At 41.7% G+C, this 21,134-nt stretch overlaps 1 protein-coding gene across 2 annotated transcripts in view; it reads right to left on the reverse strand.

Moving 5' to 3' along the window:
- Positions 1–445: 445 nt before the first annotated feature.
- The window catches only part of LOC122029380 (isoamylase 1, chloroplastic-like), a 41,885-nt gene continuing 21,196 nt past the window's right edge, over positions 446–21,134 (reverse strand). For both annotated transcript variants that reach the window (XM_042588347.1, XM_042588348.1), the window contains exons 12-18: positions 5,547–5,639; positions 5,073–5,231; positions 2,264–2,347; positions 1,330–1,410; positions 1,176–1,255; positions 969–1,086; positions 446–872 (exon numbers count right to left, since the gene is read on the reverse strand). In XM_042588347.1, the coding sequence (XP_042444281.1) occupies positions 615–872; positions 969–1,086; positions 1,176–1,255; positions 1,330–1,410; positions 2,264–2,347; positions 5,073–5,231; positions 5,547–5,639 (873 nt within the window). In that variant the 3' untranslated portion in view covers positions 446–614. The remainder of the gene's footprint in view (positions 873–968; positions 1,087–1,175; positions 1,256–1,329; positions 1,411–2,263; positions 2,348–5,072; positions 5,232–5,546; positions 5,640–21,134) is intronic.

Below are 21,134 nucleotides of genomic sequence, written 5' to 3' on the forward strand. Positions count from 1 at the left end.
AACTTTTGAGAAAAATATCATATTATAAAAATAAAAATAATAAAATTACAAAGTGTATAATAAAATTCTTTAAATTTTATATAATAAATAATATTATAACTCATTATTTAAATTATAATTGTATAGACATTACTAATTAGGAGAGAGGTAAATAACATATAAGAAGAAATAAAGTCCTCTGATGAGTTAAAAAAAAAGTGAACACTTTTAATGATTTTAATGATATGCGTGTATTTTTTTTTTTTAATTATTTTTAGAAACTTATACATACAAAATGGTCGTTTTTTCACATGAATGAAGTAGCTTATCGTTTTTTAAAGGGGTCGTTTTTTATATATAATAGGCGACTTTTATATATATAATTTTGAAAAATAAAAAAGGCATGCATATTTATACGTATATATATTGCTGTCAAAAGAAAAAGGTTGTCCGTACATTTAAAATATGGATATAATTGTGCAAAATTGCAGCATTTTTTCTCTGTCGGCATTAATTTGTTGTCACAAGAACATGAATATGACACCCACGAAATCTTTTTATCAAGCAGGAAGACTAGACTATCTACATGAACGATGACTCCAGCCTTCATGGACCACTACTATGTTGAACCATGGTCAAGCATCAGGTCGGAGTAACAACACTACAGAGGAATATCTAAGCATTGGATAAACGTTCGAGTCCAAGAAGTGGGCGTACAGTTTGGTGGCGATGGCTCTGTCTGGTAGATCATCTGAGAGGAAGTCATATGGCGAGAACTTACCTGTGTCCACCAGAGGTTCCCACTGGAAGCCTGGTCGGATGGGTAGACTAACTGTTACCGGAAGATGGCTCGTGTTGAAGGCCACATAGATCTCTCCCTTCATTTCATCAGTCTGATTATAGCAAACAAGAGTGGAGGTAGTCTTAGGCTATTCAGTGATCATAAAGGTTATATTTTGATACATTGCTTAAAAGGATGAGGTATGTACCATAGAGAAGGCAACGAATCTACTGGTTTCAGACCAATCAGGCATCCCAGGATGGTGGCCATGCCACTGGAGTCGTTCTGCCGTTGGAAATTTATCAAGACCAAACGATTCACATCCACTGCAATTTGGTTGAAAACGCATCAGAATTGGTGGCACATCGCATATATTAATGATAAGGTTGTTGGTAGATGATGTTGATGTACTTACTGACGAAACTTGATCATTAGGCAGCAGAAACGGTAGAAATCTGAGGATTCCTCCTTTCTATCCCAACGAAAGTAGTTAAGCTGCAGTATGTTCAGCTCGTGCAATCAGCTATGAGAAATCAATATGAACTGAGTCGACGATGATGAATGCTTACGTAATTGTCGTGGCAATACGTGTTGTTGTTGCCTCCTTTTGTATGACCATACTCGTCGCCCATACAAATCATTGGAGTTCCCTGCAGCAACAGAAATTTCAGTCACGGCTTACAGAATGGGGGATTCTGCATTGCATTGTCAAAGAAAGACCCGGCTGAAAACTAGGTAAGTTTACTAGAGTAACATAAAATGGTTTGTGAACATTCTGAAATTCATGAAAGATCCTCTGCGCACCATCACTCAAGACCATATGATTTCATCCAACAAAAAAAAAAATCAGAAAAGAACTACATTAAATCAATATAACTTTGTTTAACCTTTGGTACCACTGCTTCCGTGCAGATAAACCATATCTCTATTGAATGATTTTAGTAAAATAACTCAAGGAAAAAGTTAGCCTACCAGTAGCTATGGTTAATGGTTAAATCTAACTTGAATTTAGTGTTTTTGATGAATCTAGGCCTTAATTCCTTGTTAATATTGTATTAGTGTTTGCCAGGTGCTTGTCTTATCAACAAAGATACTTCTTTGGACGGTGAGCTTTAGGAAATCAAAGAGGGATTATGTTTATATCTTCATGCTCGGGCATTTGTTCTATGCAAAATCCCCATCAAATAATTTATCACAATAATAAAACAAAATTTAAATGAAGAAAGAGTGACAATTACGACAAGGACACACTTATGTCCTCAAGCAAATTGTTCACCCTCATGCAGGAAAACAAGAATTGTCCTTGGTATGTCAACCTTCTTGCGAACATAATCATGTAAAGGCTGATGAAAACTTTGAATGTTGAGTAACATATCCGAAGTGAAAGAAGAATTTAATGAAAGATATGGTTACCATAGACCGTATATAAGCACTTTTGCATTGCTTGAACCATCAGTAAAACATCAATTGAATTAAATTAAATTTACCAAAACCAATACTTACTTGAGAGACCATAAGGGATAGAAAGAAATTCCGCATTTGTCTTTTCCTTAGTCTTCTAACACTTATACTTACAAACTCACCCTCCTACAAAATGCGAGGTTAAAATTTTTAACTGTAGTGAACAATAAGAGTTGTACAAAAGCAAGAGGGTATAGTCATACATTCAAAGTATTGTTCTCAGTCTTCAATTAAACAAGTTGATGTATTACGCCTTATGCCATCAAATAAAATAATATTTTCTAATTAATATTTCAGTTATTTATATAATTTTATTACTGGCATTTTTTATTTTATAAAGTCATAACTAATTGTATAAAAACTATTAAAAACTACTCCCTTTAATTAAACAAGTTTTTGTGTCTACATATTGTTAGTTAGAGCCCTAGAGCCAATCATTTGATGATTGTATGGACTCATGTATATCATATTCTTGTATATTAATAAAGGCATTTGTTTGTTTATTATACTTATTTATATTAGTGCCAAATAGACTAAGTATAATAGCGTCCTTGAGTAGAAGGTTCATACCTATATCAATCGATTAGTTGAATCGATAGTGAGATGATATAGGGAACACTACTCTAAATCATTCCTAGTCGAGTATTAGCATTCAGGGACAATGTTAATACAATAAGACTAGCATGTAGGTCAGCTCGATGACTTGATCTCACAAGTCATGGATATAGAGATATCAAGCTGACACATGGGTATGCATTAGAGAATGTATACTGAATGACCCGCCATGAGAAAGTATCATGGATCGTTATATGAGTGTCATATACTTTCTCATGTGGCTATTAGTATGAGTTATGTACTTTGGTTTCGTCAAACGTCACCCGTGGCGGGTGGACTATAAAGGCGATTCTTGGGTATATAACGAATTATGTAGAGGGATATGAGTGATGTAGATGGGATCTATCCTCCCATATGACGGGAGCGACATCGGTATCTAAGTGCATGGTCATGCCCAAATGAGTCAACATTAGATGTTGAGCTCGTTTGATCGAGTGAGTCTACTTGGAGTTCAAGATTTAGATTGATTAGAGGATGACACGGTCTATGCCTCATATTGATCAATCTAGATGTCTAGGATAGAAGGACACTTGTCATTATTTTGTGAGTAGTCACAATTGGTAGTCACAAGGTGATGTCGGATCTCGACATTCTTGTAACTTGGGTAGTAATGATGTGTTGCTAGATACCGCTCATTACTTATGCTCCTAAATGAGTTTAGGGCATTGCCTATAGGGTCACACACTTAGGACAATTAGATGGAGATTAGGTTCATATGATGAACCAAGAGGATTAGATTCATTTGATGAATCAAATTGGATTAAGAGTAATCCTAATTGGGCTAACTTGAGTTCGACTCAAGTTGATTCATGTATTTAATGAGTCTAATTTAGATTATGACTTATTAAATCAATTTAATTTAATGAATTAGATTCATTATATTAAATTGGCTTGAATCAAATGGTTGGATTAGATCAACCATGGTAGAGATTGAGTCAAGTTTGACTTGACTAGAGAAGGAAGACCAAAGGTCAATTTTGACTTGACCTTTTGCCACCTCATTGGTGAGTTGGCATTAGGTGGACCAATGATGATATTCCACATCATCATGGATGCCACCTCATGGAAGTTACAAAGTCATTTTCTTATTAACTTCACATTAATTGCATTTAATGGGGAGTTACACTAGAAGAAAGTGGCCGGCCACTTTGTGAATGAATGTGAATTCATTTTTCATTCAAGTGTGGTGAATCTTCCTCCTTCTTCCTCTCAAGCTCTCCCTCTCCCTCTTCTCCTTGCTTGGCCGAATCTCACCAAGGTGCTAGCACACCTTTGTGTGAGGTTTTCTCCACCTACGTGTCTGTGTGGATACTTCTAGAGGACCGGCGCTTGACGGTCTTGGACGAGCGGGAACGCGAAGGGCTTCGCTTCGAAGGTATAACTCTCATCTAGTGTAGATCTAAAGTTTTTACAAACTCGTACAAGAAAAAGTTTTTCGAAAAGTTTTTGTTTACGAATCTTTGCACGGATCTACGGCTTTGGGTGACTCGGGGTTTCCGCGACGCGGAAAAGCGATTTTCGCGGCCCGACGAACCCAACACATATTAACTTCAGGAAATGAAACAACTAATCTAATTTTGCAAATTCATTTACACAATATATTTATGCATGAATCACTTTAATTTTCTCTTCTAAACCAGTTAATTAAAAATGAGCCAAGTTCATTTTCAAGACAATTTCATTTCCAAGTTTAATATTTGATGGCTGCCAAAAAATAGAACTTGTTTCAGAAAATTAAAAATTAAATTTTGCTTCAAAGAATTGAAAGGAATAGTATAGCTAATAGCATGTAGCAAATTACTGATGGTGGTTACTAATACTAAATCTTAGACAACAAACAATGTAGCAATTTACTAGTGCACAAGTGGTAATGGTGTAAACCATATTGATACAATTGACACTACCAAAATTATTAAATTGTGATATATACTTGATATCCATAAACACACTTGACAACCTGTAGTATTTACCTCAAACTGATGTAGAAATGCCTAATTGGTACAGAAGAACAATCAATTGCATACATCTTTTAGTATATTGTAGATCTGGGAAACTATAAACTTTTCTTTATCTTGAGTAGAAATTTTGCACACGTAAAACAGTTACAGCAGCATATAAAATATGAAGACATGGAAAAAGAAACCAATAGTCAAAAAGATTGCTGGATGTAGGAAATATTAATTTTCCATAAAATTACACAAAGCATAAAAATAAATATAAAAACATATTAGTTAACCTCTCCACAATTCCAGCTAAGGTTATGATTCTCCCCATCTCTATTGTCTTCACCATTTGGCATATTATACTTGTTATTATACGTCACCAGATCAGCCAATGTAAATCCATCATGTGCACATATGAAATTGATACTATTACAAGGTTTTCTACCCCCTTCCTGTTCAAAACAACAGCAAACAATGAGTTTGGACTTAAAATTTTGTTATTCAAACTAGCTAAATTTAAGAAACCTTGTGAAAGATGTAACTTTTTTAAAAAATATTACTTGAAGAAGAAATTTTTGTGACTCAAGTGTCCTATCAAATAAAAAAAAAATTTGCATAAAATTAAAAGGATAAAAGAGCTACTGCCATAAGTAAATAGAGACTCGGGAATGGAAGAGGTGGAAGTTCATCTGATCATATTAATCAGAAACTGTAATTGATAACTGTTAGAGAAAAGAAGATCATAAACATAAGATTCATATAATTACCTGGTATAAATCGGGACTTCCACAAAGGCATTGTGCAAAAGCTCCAGAAAATCCATCTGTACCTTTGATGAATTGCCTGACTATGTCACGATACTAATAAATTGCATGAGAATAGATGTCAATATCCATCACTGGAAAAAGAATACATCAAAATTCAACATTGAAGCATGCAAACAAGAACCATGTGCTCATACCCATTCTATAACTTCCTAGGAACAGATTCCCAATATTATAGCCCATTCTCGTACTACAATATGCTAACGCCAAGTTTTAAAATGTTAGTTTTGATCCATAATCAGAATGTATAGAAGTGTCAACCTATGTTGACAAGATACTGGTGATTATGTCAACTATGCAAATGTGGGTGCAATAAAGGGGAAGAAGAGGAAGAAGAAATAGGAAGTAGAGAACTAAGAAACATTGGCAAAAGAAGTTTGGATTGCCACAGCCACTTTGATGTTGTTTGCTGAATATGTTGCTTGTTCATCCTTCTTAACCAATGAATGATGGAAGGCCTTGCCATACCTTCCTAGTTCCTCCACACTTCCCTATCAAGATCGCAGAGAATGTGAAATGGTGCATCCTATAAGGTGTTGCCATTTTAACTCTGTAGAGCATTTGGTGTGGGCTCAAAACTATACTTCTTTCTTGTATCATGCAAAATGACACAGGTTTTAGACAATGTTTAACATTCAAAATGCCTATGCAGTCAAATATTCAATAAAAAGTTATTTACATGAAATTTAAGCCATCACTAAGAGTCAAAATGTCTATGCAGTCACATGTTTGATAAAAAGTTCATCATATGTAATTATTCTAGGGTCAGCATCTCATTTTCCGTAGCTTGCAGCATACTTTGAATATTTAGTAATGCTGAAAATTGCTTAAAATGTTTGGATGTTATAAAAATTCATGTGTGAACTACACCAAAGTTAGAATTCAAGCACCCCTAGGAATTCAACTCTAGTCCACAGAAAATAAAATGTGCAGCATTTAGCAAATGCTAATGCCTGTACTCATAGCAGTTAAAATTGCAATGCAGACCTAGGATCTGACAATTTTCTGATTCAATCCGGCCAGAACTATCCAGATCCTACTTGGGACGTGAATTGGGCTAGGATTTCACGATCAGTATGCCTACTCGTATAGGATGTTGGTCCGAACAAAATATATTTAGAAGGATTGAGATTTATTATAACAAATAATTTTTTCTTGTTATATCATCCGACCCCACCTAGTAAGATAAGACTTGATTCTTGTTGTACCATTTGAGAAGGTTTCAACAATATAAGATCATCATCATTTTATAAAAGTTGCTACTTATATAAAGATGAAGCACTAACAATTGTATAATCTTTTCATATATTTTATGTTTATTTTTTTTAAGTAGAATGATAATATTTTAGATATTCATATTAATATTATTTATTGAAAGACAATAAATATGATAAATTATAAATATCAAATATAGTTCTAAAATATTCTTATTAAATTGTAGGATCATCCTATCTTATGCTTCTATCCTAAGATTATAATCGTCGATGAACTTCCTATTTCTAGGTAGGATATCAATCTTAACAACCTTGTGTACTAGTTTAACCTACTTAGAATAGTAATGAGATTTACAAAAGATTATGCTTTTTTATTGTAAAATACCGGAAATAGGCGAATATTAATAAGGGAATTTTCCGGAATTTTTTGAAATTTTTCGGGAATTTTTCGGAGCTCGTATGGACAAGTAAACGGGGATAAAATTTGGGTTCCGGGAAAGCCTATTTTGGCTACCCATTTATGTGAGGAAAAGTTAAATTTATTTATTTCTTTTCCTTTTCTTTTTCTTTGTTTTCGCCGAACTCTTCTCTCTGTTTCTTTCTCTCCCGCGCGCCTTCTTCTACCCGTGCCCTAACTGCTCGAGGCAATTCTTCATTTCTTCTCCCTCGTTCCTTCTTTATTCCGCACTCGATCCTTTTATTCCTCTCTATTCTCCCGATCCTCTGCCCTAGCCACATTGCGCCGCACACACGAAGCCCTTTGCTTTTCTTCTCCCGAGCGCCGACCACCTCATCTGTGCTGGTCACCGCGCGCCCTAGCCTCCTGCCGAGTGCCGCTCCTCCTTTTTCCCCAAGCGCCGGCGACGCTCACCCCATCCTCACTGCCGCACCTTCGACAACCACTCTTCGCCGTCGCACACGATCCGCCGGCCGCCACTGAGCCCTGCCGAAGCCGTTGCCCTCACTGGACCGGAGCAGCGCTGTCGCCTCTACCCTAGCACCCCTGTTTTCGCCACAGCCGACGCTGCCACTTGGTGCCGCTTCTCAGCCCTAGTGCCAATCTATATTTTCTTTGCCCTAGCCAATTCTTGAAGGTAAGGGCCATACCTAGCTGCGGAATTAGGGTTGTGGCAGATCTCAGTTCATGTTCTTCCTTGTTTCGGATCTAGTCACGGTATAAGGTTTTGTTATTGGTTGCTTCCTATGTGAACGACACCGTGAGTTCCAGCAGGGAGGACTTGCTGTGGTTTTCTTGGTTACGGCAGAAATTCCAACTAGTAGCACTCCTGTTCCAGCAATCAACAGGGTTGTGACTTCAAAGAATGTTATAGGAAATTAGCTACGTGTGGTAGTTATATAATGGATCATGTGTTGATGGGTTATGTGAATCTGGATGTTCGTTAGTGTTAACAAGAGGTGCTAATTTAGGTGAAATCATTGAATTAAGATGAATTGGGAGTTTAGTGGATTAACTGTGTTTAGTTATAGATCAAGGATTAAATTGAATATTGTGGTTAGTTGTTTATTTATGGTTGGATTATCTGGTGGTAAGTTGAAGACTGAATTGCCACTAGAATTGATTTAAGTATAGACTTAGATTTAAATGGAATTGATACTCTAGCTTCCTAATCGGATTAGGATTTAGTTTAGCTATTTTTGTTTTTAATGAAAATTAGCTAAATTGTACGATTTATCACAGGACTTTACGCGAGACGAGTATCTCGGAGTCAGATTTGGATCATTTTATCGGAGGCGGGTACTTTTGACTTATTATCTTTGATATGCTTAGTAGTGAAATTAACAAGTGCATTAATTATGTTCCTCATTTGTTTCGGTTAATCACTACCCGATTACCTGTTACCTGCTTGATTGATTGTTTGTTTTGCATTTCGTGTCGTTATGTACCTGATTACACATGCTCATAGGGGTAGTGATATAACCATGTTTCACCATGTTCAGGACCTAGGTTTGATTCCTTATTTGATCAGTGTACTTTGATATGATTTATTTACTATGGTGCACATCATTATATGTCCATAGACTGGTTTAGTATATTACCATGCTTAGGGTCATGCACCATTTGCATGATTTCATGCTGTGTGATAGATTGCTCCATTATTGTCGAGCACATCACGGTGATTCATCTGTTCGATGCTCCGTTGTTGGCCTTCACGTGGGTAGCGTGTGCATAGCGTGCGTCGGTTGTCTTCCATTAGGTCTCTGTTGGTCCTCGTGGGTATTGTGGTGACGTGGTATACGTCGAGATCCCTCCCGTCATAGTGTGCGGAGATAAGGCATTCGCTCCCCGTTTATGATTTGGGGTAGGGTATGTATGTACTCATGAGATCCATCCCTCGGTCGCTCGTCGGGAGTAGTGATCCGAGTCTTGCAGTCGTCATGCCCACCCAGATCCCACTTTTGTTGTGAGTTGGGTGGTAGCGTCGGGGTGACCGTGACATTGGTATCGTATCGTGATCGTTTATTGATTGTGTTTGTGTTTGCTGCATTTATATGCTGCATATTGTTTGGATACCTATGTTTGACATGCATACAGGATTTCTATACCACTCGGACTGTTTGTCCTGATACCCAGGTCCTGGTTAGTACAGTTTCTCTCCTGTTTTACTTCGGTTTGCATTTACCTTTATTCTATCAGGAGACTGTACGCATGATTAGTGCTAAGTGTTATTTCCTTACTTTGCATATTAATTGTACTTGCTGAGTGTTGGACTCACCCCGCCTCCATGGTTGTTATATTTCAGGATGATGCTGTCAGGAGAGAGTTCTAGTTGCTGGTCCCCTGAAGACCCCGAAGACTTATGGATCTTTTGGTTTTGTTTTGCTTCTTATTTGACCATGTTTACACTTAGTTTCGTTTGATACCTGGATATTGTATGGATTTGTCCTTGTTGATGGATTTTTATTCGATATGTTTTACTACATGCCTGCCTAGATGGCAGAAGAGGTAAGTTGGTTTTATTGCCGGTTTTGAGCTTTACGAGTGTAGTGGAGTAGGAATATGTTTTGAGCTTTACGAGTATAGCTGAGTAGGGTTGTTTTCGAGTCATCTTATTACTGCTATGTTTGTCTACTATTAAACTGCGTGGTGATTGTTTTATTTTTTTGTTATTATTCCAGCCGCATGTGGCTGAGGTATATAGTGCATGTAGAAAAGTTTCAGATTGTCCGCCGTACAGGGGAGATGCTGCCGAAATTTCTTCGGACAAGGACTCCTCCGGGGCGTGACAATTTATTTGGTATCAGAGCCAGGTTTTACGATAGTTGTTTTCGTATTTTCGATAGTTGGTATAACCTGATACCAATTGATATGGTATCAGAGCGCCAAAGTTTGGCGATATATTTTTTTTTGGTTTCCGTGTGTTGGATTTTCGAGATTTATCTGATACCAATTTATTGGTATCAGAGCAGGGTGTGATACTTGCTTTTAATATTCTGGATATATTGTGCTAGCCCAAGTTTGCGAGTCAAACTAGGTAGTTATTTTGGTTGCACGGATTTTCCATTACGTATATGTTTTGGACTTTCGTTTCGGATTTTATTATGGATTTCCGGTGATTTTCTTGTACGGAATTCAGTCGATTGGGGAGACTGGACCACGACGGAACATCTCGGCAACGATTAGGTATGATGTTATTTTGGTAATTGGTTATCTTGGTAGTAATATCGTAATATAATTTAACGAGATATGAGGCGATCTGGCGTATTCTTTGCGAGGCGTGTCATTTGGGCGACCGCGTCACGAGGGACATGGGATCTCTGAATATGCGAAATGTCTTGTTGATGAGCACATCGATCGAGGGCAGACTCGAGATGAATAGCGTCGGGCTCGGACCCGATAGCTCCTTTAGAGGTTCTACTTGGTCTGCAAGCGGTATCGATCCTAGTATTCACTGGTACCGTGAATACCGTTGCGTGCAGGCACACCTTGCTCTCTGGCGCGACTACGGCGTGCGGCACCACGCCACTGGACCCGTGTATCGAGCGCACACATGTGCCCCGATGCATCTGATGTACCAGGCCGCTGCGTCGGGATCTAAGCGCTCCGCACGTCCCGGTACCTCTGTACCTCGATTGACCACTATGTTCACCGTCGGGTGATACATCGGTATCTCCGTACCAGGCCGGAGTACCTCCTCGGTTATGTCAGCAGTACCACAAGCACCGGCTCGATGGTTCCTTGATCCGACAGTTCAGCGCACCTCCACGATATTGTGCGGCTGAGCGAAATTCGTGTTGGCGAGTCGATGAAGAGTCGATTCACACTCTTGGAGGAGTGATCCGTGTGGATGATTTGGACAACTTAGCTAGGTTTAACTGGTGGAAAGCAGTATACAATTTCATGGCTCCTCAATTAGAAGCCAGTGACTTGGAGCTTACATTGAGACCAATATCACTAGTTTATGATTCATGCCAGGTCTCCTTTCTCAAGGGCTTTTCAGATATTATGGCTGTAAGTTCGATTATATATATCTCACGATAACGGTGATGAGTATGATTGAGTTTGATAGATCATTTTGTCGAGGTTGGGTGTGTGAGCGTATCGTATCATTGATTCGTGGATGGACATTTGCAACTAAGACTTATCGGTCTTGGTATCGCGTCTTATGCGGAGATGTTGGGCGAGCCCTCGTTATTGAGTCGGTTCGTGAGAGTTTTTCCGGATAGGAAAAGGAAGCGGTAGTGAGTCGAACGGGCGAGATCCAGGACCTCGGCTACCGCGTGAGCGGTAGCGTGAGGTCGGTCGGTGCCAGGGTATCTCGTAGGCCTCGAAATCGAGGCGATCTTCTTGAGGCGTTTCCGGTCTCTGAGCCAAGGAAACAACCCGTTGACGTTCGGTGTTTGGATGTGGGTGAGATCGCGTCACCCTGCTATGGGCGATCGGTTTGCTTTATTCTGTTGCAGCGCCTGACCAGTCGAGTGCGGTGAAGGCTCGCATCTCTGCTCGAATTCTTGCTCGAGGAGGGCAGCCGCGAGTCGATCGAGTCTCGGCGAGGAGGCGGAGATTCCGGCCCTCGCATCGTGATCGCGGCGGCTTCACTGCGGCATTTGGCGTCGTGGGCGGGAGTACTCAAGTGCTTCCATGCACCCGAGATCTGTTCCGGGCACTTGTTATCAAGCCGAGGTAGTATCGAGATCGACCTCGGCCTTTAGGGCGATGCAGACTCGGTCCGCCGCGCCTTGATATCGATCGCCGCCTTCTCGGTCTTCACAGCGCATTATCGGGACGCCTCGGTGGCGAGCTTACGCCGACGGCGGCGGCCATTACCACCTCCTCGACCCGGGCGTGTTCGTGCGATTACGGGAGGATGCGTGAGCCGCGGATCCGTTTTCCGCGGTATGATTTCCATTTATCGTTTTCGATATATTGATTGATCTTGGTAGCTCGCGTTCTTCGTATCCGTACCTTTATGGGAGATTGGTAGATTACCAGGGAACCCAGTTGTGTCTCTCTAGTCGGTGATACTTTAGGCGTCACCGGAGGTCGAGAGGTTGCCGTTAGACTTTGGCAACATGATACTTACGGTAGATCTTCTAGTATTGGAGATGGTCGAGTTTGATATCATTCTTGGCATGGATTGGTATGTGTATATCATCTACCGTTGATTGCCAGACGAGGGTGGTCGCTTTCCGGCCTCCGAACCAACCCTCGTGGGATTTCAGCGTCGAGATGATGGCATATCGATCGTTCGTGATTCGGGCTCGGGATTCTGTCGCGGTATCGGGGTTTCGTTATCTATGATTAATCTGAGGGCGGTGAGTTCGACTCTCAAGCGTTCTGTGAGTCAGGAGTACCCGGATGTATTTCGGTGCGGTTTGCCTCCCGGAAGGCAAGTGGAGTTATTATGGTGATTAGGGGACCTCGCGCAAGCTCCGTGTCGTATGGCACGAAAGAGTTGAGCAGTGAAGGTTCGACTCGGGAGCTTTGAGCGAGGGGATTCATTCGCCTAGTGTTTCTCCGTGGGGTTCTCCGGTATTGTTGTCGAAAAAAGGGCGGCGTGAGGGTTATGAATTGACTCTGACGGGTGAATCACGACCGTAGAAATAAGTATCCGTTACCACGGATCGAGTTGTTTGATCATTCTTCGATGCGTGATGTATTCTAAGATTGATCTGCGATCTGGATATCATCGGTGAGAGTTAGAGACTCGGATATTGAGAAGACGACTTTCCATGCGGTCGTTATGAGTTTTTGGTAATGCCGTTTGGGCTTCCTGATGCTCAGCGATGTTTATGTATTGATGAACCGTATCTTTTGGAGTATCTGGATCGGTTTGTTATCGTTTTATTGATGACGTATTGGTACTCGCGTTAGGAGGGCGTACAGCGTCTTTGCGGTTTGGAGACTCTTGACGGCATATTTGTCGAAGTTGATAAGTGTCGTTCGGCTATCCTCGATCGGTTTATGGGACACGTGGTTTAGCGAGGTGTTTGATTGATCCTCGAAGATCGAGGTTGTCACCGGTTGGGGCGGGTAAAATCAATTCGGAGATCATGATTTTACGGGATTGGTCGAATATTACCGGCGTTTTGTCGAGGGTTTCTCGCGTGTATTGCGATGCCGGCATGCTTACGGGGAAAGGCGTGAAGTTAGCGTGGTCAGGATTGCGAGACCCGATTTTCAAGGGCTGAGCGAAGATTAGTGTCGGCTCGGTTTTGGTTTTACCTTACGGAAGAGTTGTACTACCTGCAAGCGGCTTCTCTACGGGTTTGGATTACGATGTACGGAGTAGTCTCTTATGCTTCTCGGTGGTGAAGGGCATGAGAAGAACTACCTATGACTTGGAGTTAGCTGCCATCATCTTTGCTCTGAAGCTTTGGCGGCGTCGTTTATCTGATATCATTTGAGATTCTCGCGATCGTAAGAGTCTCGAATATATTTTCACTCGAAGGAGCTTAATCTCCGACGGAGGAGATGGATGGAGTTCTGAAGGACTACGATTGCACCATTAGCTACCACGGGAAAGCTAATGTGGTTCGATACTGTGGCGGGGAAGTCGGGCGACTTTGGCTTGCCGGACTTGATCGCGGACTTGATTGAGGTTTCTCGGGTTAGATCTTGAGGTAGGGACGCAGGCGGGTATTACAGTTACCATGGTTGCTCGATCGTCGATCGGGCGAGGATCCAAGGAGCCTGGTGGTGATCGGCGTTGCGATTCGTTAGTAGTCGAGATAGCTTTGGGCGTGACAGGTTTACGCGAGGAGGGTATTATATATTTCCGAGGCAGATTATGCGTACCACAGTCTCATCCGATCTTACAGGAGCTACTCCAGGAGGCACACCGTTCTCGATTTACGATCCATCCAGGCGGGACCCGTATGTATCGAGACTTGAGGCGTTCCTACTGGTGGAACGGCATGAAGAAAGACATCGCGGATTTCGTAGCTAGATGTCTTGTTTGTCAGCAGGTGAAGGCTGAGCACTAGATGTTGATACAGTCTGACCTGGATGTTGTTTTGATGTTGACACTGATTTAAGTTTGAATCAGATATTAAATTAACTCAGATTAATTACTAATCAAGGTTGACTTGGTTAACCTGATTGACCTGATTGGGAAAAGTCCAAGCGAGGAGCTTGACACGGGAAAGTCCTGGTGAGTGAAGCCAGGCAGTGGGAAAGTCCTAACTGGGATGTTAGGCAGTTGGAAAGTCCTGGTGAGTGAAGCCAGGCAGTGGGAAAGTCCTAAATGGGATGTTAGGCAGTTGGAAAGTCCTGGTGAGTGAAGCCAGGCAATTGGAAAGTCCTGGTGAGTGAAATCAGGCAATTGGGAAGTCCAAGTGTGGAAGCTTGGCATGTATGGTCGGAGAGGGTTGGTAGCCGCTCTGCGGACCGTCGGTGAGGCGTGAGCTTGGAAGCTTGACTCGAGACTCGCGGCTTTGGATCGGCAGGACCGATCGAGTGCTAACGATGGCACGGTGATCGGTGCAGCATGGCCGATCCGTTACTGATCGATCTGCGGACCGATCAGGGCGACTCGACACTGTCTGCCCAGTGTATCTTGATCGGTCAGGGGACCGATCGAGTAGCCTTCGATGGCATGGTGTATCTTGTCGGTCGGGGACGATCGAGATAACTCTCGATGCACCTGCAGTGGATCTTGATCGGTCCGGGGACCGATCAGATGATCCTCAGTAGCGCTGAGTGGATACTGATCGGTCTTACGGACCGATCCAGCTGAGTCCTGATCGGTCCCCAGACCGATCAGGCTTCGGTGGCAGATTCGCGTGAAGGGGTGGATCGGTCTTGGGACCGATCAGACAAGCACCTGATCGGTCACCAGACCGATCAGTGACGATAAATAGAAGCGTGGATCGGTCTGCTGACCGATCCACAGTATGACTTGTTTTGCATGCGCTTTCTCTTATTGTTTCTGATTCGCAATTGCTTTTACCTATTTCGTTTCTAACCATCTGCTGTAAGCTTTTTCGAAGTTACAGGTTACAGATTACTTGATGTTGGGTGAATTCAAATTGAGGATCATTAGTAGAAGGCGACGAAAAAGCTTTTGCTGTGTCTCGCTGCGGACAAACCAGTTTTGGTAGCAACGTCTCGTTTGCGATCTGCTGGCAGCCGTTTGGTCGAAATCAGCTTGACTTGTGCTGATAGGTTCAAGCTCAGAGGTACCAGTGGAAACGAGGATGCCATTGGTGGGAGCTGAGACAATCAGACAAGGAAGAAGCGTGATTGGCGACGTCGTGGACGGTTGCAGGGATTTGCTGCAGGTTTGGCAGAGATCCGTTACAGAGCAGAGAGGCATATGAAGGTGGAGAGGAGAGGCTCTCGTAATAATGCTTTTTGTGCTCTTGCTGTGAAAAACAACTGTGGAGAAAAACTCTCTGGAAGATTGAAGCAGTGTGCTTGTTCTTCGCTGATTGTGGCTGTGAGCTTCCTTTGATCATTTCACTTGAGCCACTACTGTAAGTCTTGTGCTTAATTTCTTACTGCTGTTAAAGACTTTGAGAGGTTACTCCAGAGAAGGAGAATCCTTTAGCCGGATAACTTCAGGGTGTGATCGAAAGATCGAGAGGATTAGTCCACCTTACGGACACGCCGAGGAGTAGGGGCAAGTTATCCCCGAACCTCGTAAATCTACGAGTTAGTGTCTTTGTGCTTTCTTGTTTTAGTTTTCTAATTCATTTGTCTTAAGTTCTTGAAGAAATTTGTGTTTAGTGTTTTTGAAAAATTTTCATTCACCCCTTAAGGTCAGTGGTATAGCACTGGTGCTCTTATCGGACTAACATTCGAGGAGAATGGCCAGATGGCCGTGAAGGATTGAGCCCGGACCACGTTCTTGATGGAGCAGATTTCGATATTGGAAGAGTCGCGTGGAGTATTACCTCGAGACGATATCTCCGTTCTCATCGAAGGATTCTCACCTCGAAGGGGCAGAAGGTAAGGAACTTGACTCATCGAGATGGTCGGCCGCGAAGCTTCATGAGAGAGCCCGATGCCGGTTGTCACTGCGATGTGGGATAGCCGGATCGACTTGTCGAGGTTGGTCCTTTCACCAATCTTGAAGGATCTATGGAACAAGCTCGTGAGAGCTCGAGAGGACTCGAGACTCTCGGATCGCCAAGAGGTTGTTCCTAAACCAGACTCTGAGAACCTTGTCGAAGGAAAAGCGTAAGTGAGATACATGGAAGGTTCGAGGAGATCATCGATGGTCTCCGTTCGGTGGATGAGCAGTAAAAGCGTGACCTCGTGGGTATGCTCTAAAAGCTTTTCCAAGAATGCCTTGTGGTGCGTCATGGTGGATGCCTCTGGTATCGAGATCTTTCCGTTGTTAAGTTAGATGAATTTTTTGTGAAAATGAGTTACAATTAACAAAGCGAAAAGGTATTGCGAAAGAAAGAGGAAGAAGCGGAGGAGGAAGAGGAAAAGAAAAAGGAGAAGAAATTGTTTGTCCTTCTTCAAGCTGAAGGTCCGATGGTCAGGTGATGTCATCACATCGAGATAATCGACCGTGGAGAAGAATCATGAGAAGAAAGGAGATCTGAAGGAAGGTAAACCTAGTGAGCAAAATATTGACAAAACTAATGTTACTATGTATGAGTGCGTGAGGACACTATCGGACGGTGTCAGAAATTAAAGGAAGGAGGAGCAGGCCAAAAGAAGGAGGAAAGAGTCGAGAAGAGAGGCTACAAAAGCTACGTGGGATGAGTCTTCTTGAGTTCATCTGAGGAGGAGAAGAGGGAGAAGAGTACATGGCAGTTAGCCCTCATGGCAAGAGAGGAGTCCGAGTCCGAGAGTGAGGACTCAAGCTCTTCAGCCGCGACTTCATCATCTTCGGATGATGAAGAGGTAACATCTCCCCATTTAGAAAAGTGTTATAAAACAATTGCACATTTGTCTACTTCCCTTAAAAAATCAAAAACAGAAACTAAACTGCTAAAAGATGAAATAGAGAAATTAAGGGCCCTTAGGGAAGATGAGGTCGATGACCTTTATCAAGAGGCCCTAGAGGATGAAAACAAAACCTTGAAGGGTGAAATTGAGAAGCTCAAGAAAATGCTTGAGAAATTCTCAACCAGCTCTAAGACCTTAGACATGATTCTAAATGCCCAAAGGGCGGTTTACAACAATTTGGATTAGGATACCAACCTAAGGAGTCTAGCTTTATTTCTTTAGTGTCGAGAACCCAATTTCATAGAACACATGTTTCTAGGGTTCATGAGACTACGAAGAAGGTGACTAAGGCATGGGTGCCTAAGTCTCTCATTGTAGATGCATTAGGTCCCAGAATTTGGGTACCTAAAACATCCGTCTTTCGTGTCTTGTAGGCATTGGTCGAGGGGGAGCATCTATCAACTTGGTTTGTTGATAGTGGATGCTCCAAGCACATGACAGGGGACAAGTCACTATTCTCTACCATACAAAATAAAAATAAAGGTAATGTGTCTTTTGGCAATAATGGTAGTCTTAAGGTTATAGGGGTTGGAGACATTCATATATCCGAATGTCTCCACATCAAGAATGTTCTTCTAGTCAAGGGGATGACTTTTAATCTCCTAAGTGTCGGTCGATTGTGTGATTCGGGTTACCTGATTGAATTTCATTCAATCGATGTTTGGTTAAACACGTTGGCGTACTTGACACGATACTAGTAGGCGCGAGGGTTGATAATATTTATCAAGTATCGTTTAAAAGTGCTACTAATGCTTTGATTAAGTGTTTCATAAAGAAGAAGAGTCTTGGCTTTGGCGTAGAAGGTTGTACGTGTCGATATGAAGAACATCAGGAAGTTGTGACGAGGACTATGCGAGGCTTACCGGCATCAGTACGAAAGAACAAACTATGTGATGCGTGTCGAATGGGTAGCAAACAAAGGTGTTCGTAAAGGTAAAAGCATTGTAAGTCATCTCTTGCCTTAGATTTATTGCCATGGACTGTTGTTGCGATGGTGTAATATCGTTGAATGGAAGTAGATATTGCTTGGTAATCGTTGATGATTTTACTAGATACACATGGACTTTCTTTTTGAAGCATAAGGACGAACTATAGATATTTTTATTTCCTTTTGTAGAAGAACGAAAATGAAAAATCAACAACAATTAAAACCATTAGAAGTGATCGTGGTGGTGAATTTGAAACCATAGGGTTTTAGAATTTTGTCGAAAAAGGGTATAGGCATGAGTTCTCGACTCGAGGACCCCAGAAAATGGGGTTGTGGAGAAAGAGCAAGGAGTCTTCAAGTGCCTGAAGCATGCTCGATGAGTACTCACTCTGGGGTTACTTGTGGGGTGGCCATGAATACGACTTCTATGTATAAACCGAATCGATCATGGGTTTTAGGAAGACTCCCATGAACTTTGGTTTGGGAAACCACCTCTGATTAAACATCTTAGGGTGTTTGGTTGTAAGGTGTTTATTTTAAATACCGAGGACCGTCTTGGGAAGTTTTCGGCTAAGGGTGATCGAGGGATCTTTGGTGGGTGCTCTCTTACCAGCAAAGCCTGTCGAATCTCTGATGAGAGGACTAAATTGATTGAAGAGTCCTCGGGCGTAGCATTTGAAGAAATCCTAAATCGAATGATCGATCGAGGGATGTAGGAGAAATTGATTCGAACTTGAAATCTAAGTTTGAATGATCAAACATTGGAGGTCGAAGTTGACTACGAAGATGATGAGCGAAAGCGAAAGGGCTCGATCGATCTCTTGCACGTGGGGTGAGACCACTCATGAGGCACATGACTCGAGCAATCTAGGATGGTCTCTAGTCGTCCATGAGACCAGTTGTGGGAGACATCCAAGGGTTAGGACTAGATCGTTCTTGAAAATTCGAATGAGGTTGCTTTGATCTCGAAATCGAACCTAAACTAGTTGATGAGGCATTGCATGATCTGATTGGGTGTAGCTATATGCGAGATGAGTTAGGTCGATTTGAAAGAAGCAGTGTGGGACTTGGTTCCTGAACTGAAGACCACCGTTATTGGAACTAAATGGGTCTTGAAAATAAGTTAAACGAGAGGTGGTAAGAAACAAGGCAAGACTAGTAGCCAGGGGCTATAGTCGAGTTGAAGGCCTCGATTATGATGAGACCTATGCTCCCGTGGCGCGATTGGAGTCCGTTCGTTCGATGCTGGCTTTTGCTGCATGGGGTTTGAGCTCTGTCGAATGGACGTTAAATCGGCCTTTAAATGGTTTCGTTAAAGAAGAAGTCTCGTTGAACAACCAGGGGTTTGTGAATTACGAAGCTCGAACCACGTGTTGAAGCTCGAAAGCTCTTTATGGGCTAAAACAAGCACCTCGAGCTTGGTACGAAAGGTTGTCGACTTATTTACTAGAAAAGGGTTTTGTAAGGGGTCGAATAGACCCAACACTATTTCTTCGTCGAGATGGTGAAAATATTTTTGTAGCCCAAGTATATGTCGATGACGTAATTTGTGGCTCGAATAACAAGGGCTATTTAAATGAATTTATCACTCACATGGAAAGTGAGTTTGAAATGAGTCTTGTGGGAGAATTGGCATTCTTCCTTGGACTAGAAATCAAACAAACTAGAGATGGCATTTATGTCCATCAAGCGAAATACACTCAAGAGATGCTTAAGAAATTCAAAATGAGTGATTCTAAGGAAGTATCCACTCCTATGGCGACGAGCACTCGTCTTGACAATGATGAGAGTGGAAAATCGGTTGATCTAACGTGATATAGAAGCATGATCGGTGGTCTTCTATATCTCACGACTAGTCGAGGACGTACTCTTTCTTTGTGGGCGTGTCGCTGTAAGATGTCATCGTGCGAGGAATCTCTTAATTGCGGTTAAGAGATTACGAGATACCTTAAAGGCCTGATTAGAGTGGTCTTTGGTACCCTCGTCTTGAATCATTTGACTTGATAGGTTATACAGAGCTCAGATTATCTTTGAGTGCCAATTGGATCGGAAGAAATCTGATGGAGGTTGCGATTTTTAGGTTCGTGTTTAGTTAGTTGGTCGAGTCGGAGCGACATTGTGTTGCTCTCTCCGTGAAATTTGAATATATTGCCGTGGGAGGAGTGTATCACGGTTGTTATGGATGATACACTAGAGGATTATGGACTCTCTTATAAGGGTGTCCGAGTGCTTTGTGACAACATTAGCACAATCGACCTAACTAAAAATCCAATCCGTCGTTCGAGGACCAAACACGTTGAAGTGCGTCGTCACATAGAGATCACGTAGCTAGGGGAGACATTGTGCTCACGTATGTTGAGTCAGTCGAACCTAGCCGATATCTTCACAAACCCCTTGGGAGAATGAATTTAGTCGTTTAAGGAGGGAGTTGGGAATGTGTTTGGCTCCTTAGGTCATTAGAACTTCACCATGATCAATAAGGACTATTAAAATGACAAGAGTAATTGGGAAACTGATTTGGGCAATTTGGGGACATCTCACACAAACGATAAGGTTTAACAAATTGTTTTTGTTTGCTAGAAATGGGGTGAGATGCTAGGAACAACCAATTTATTCAAAATGTACTATGCATCCCTTGAATAAGTAGGTTGAAGAGACATAAATTGAGTATGGGGAAGGTCATTACATAATTCATGTGTATTTGACTCCTAGATCTTACTCATATATTCCAACCAAGGAATCTTGGTTGGACTTTTGTCTAGAAATTATCTAATCATGATTGATGTGTTGATTGATACTTTGGATTGGTATCTTTAATGATAAGATGAGTTGATAATGTAAGAATAGTAATTTAGGATATATTTTGACAAATTTGAAACTAAACATGACAGGGTTGGATATTTCAGGTTTTGAAACTCTGAAATGTCTGAAACTAACTTGTAACTTAATAAAAAAAAAACCTA

Source organism: Zingiber officinale, chromosome 10B (assembly GCF_018446385.1).
Source record: "Zingiber officinale cultivar Zhangliang chromosome 10B, Zo_v1.1, whole genome shotgun sequence".
NCBI lineage: Eukaryota > Viridiplantae > Streptophyta > Magnoliopsida > Zingiberales > Zingiberaceae > Zingiber > Zingiber officinale.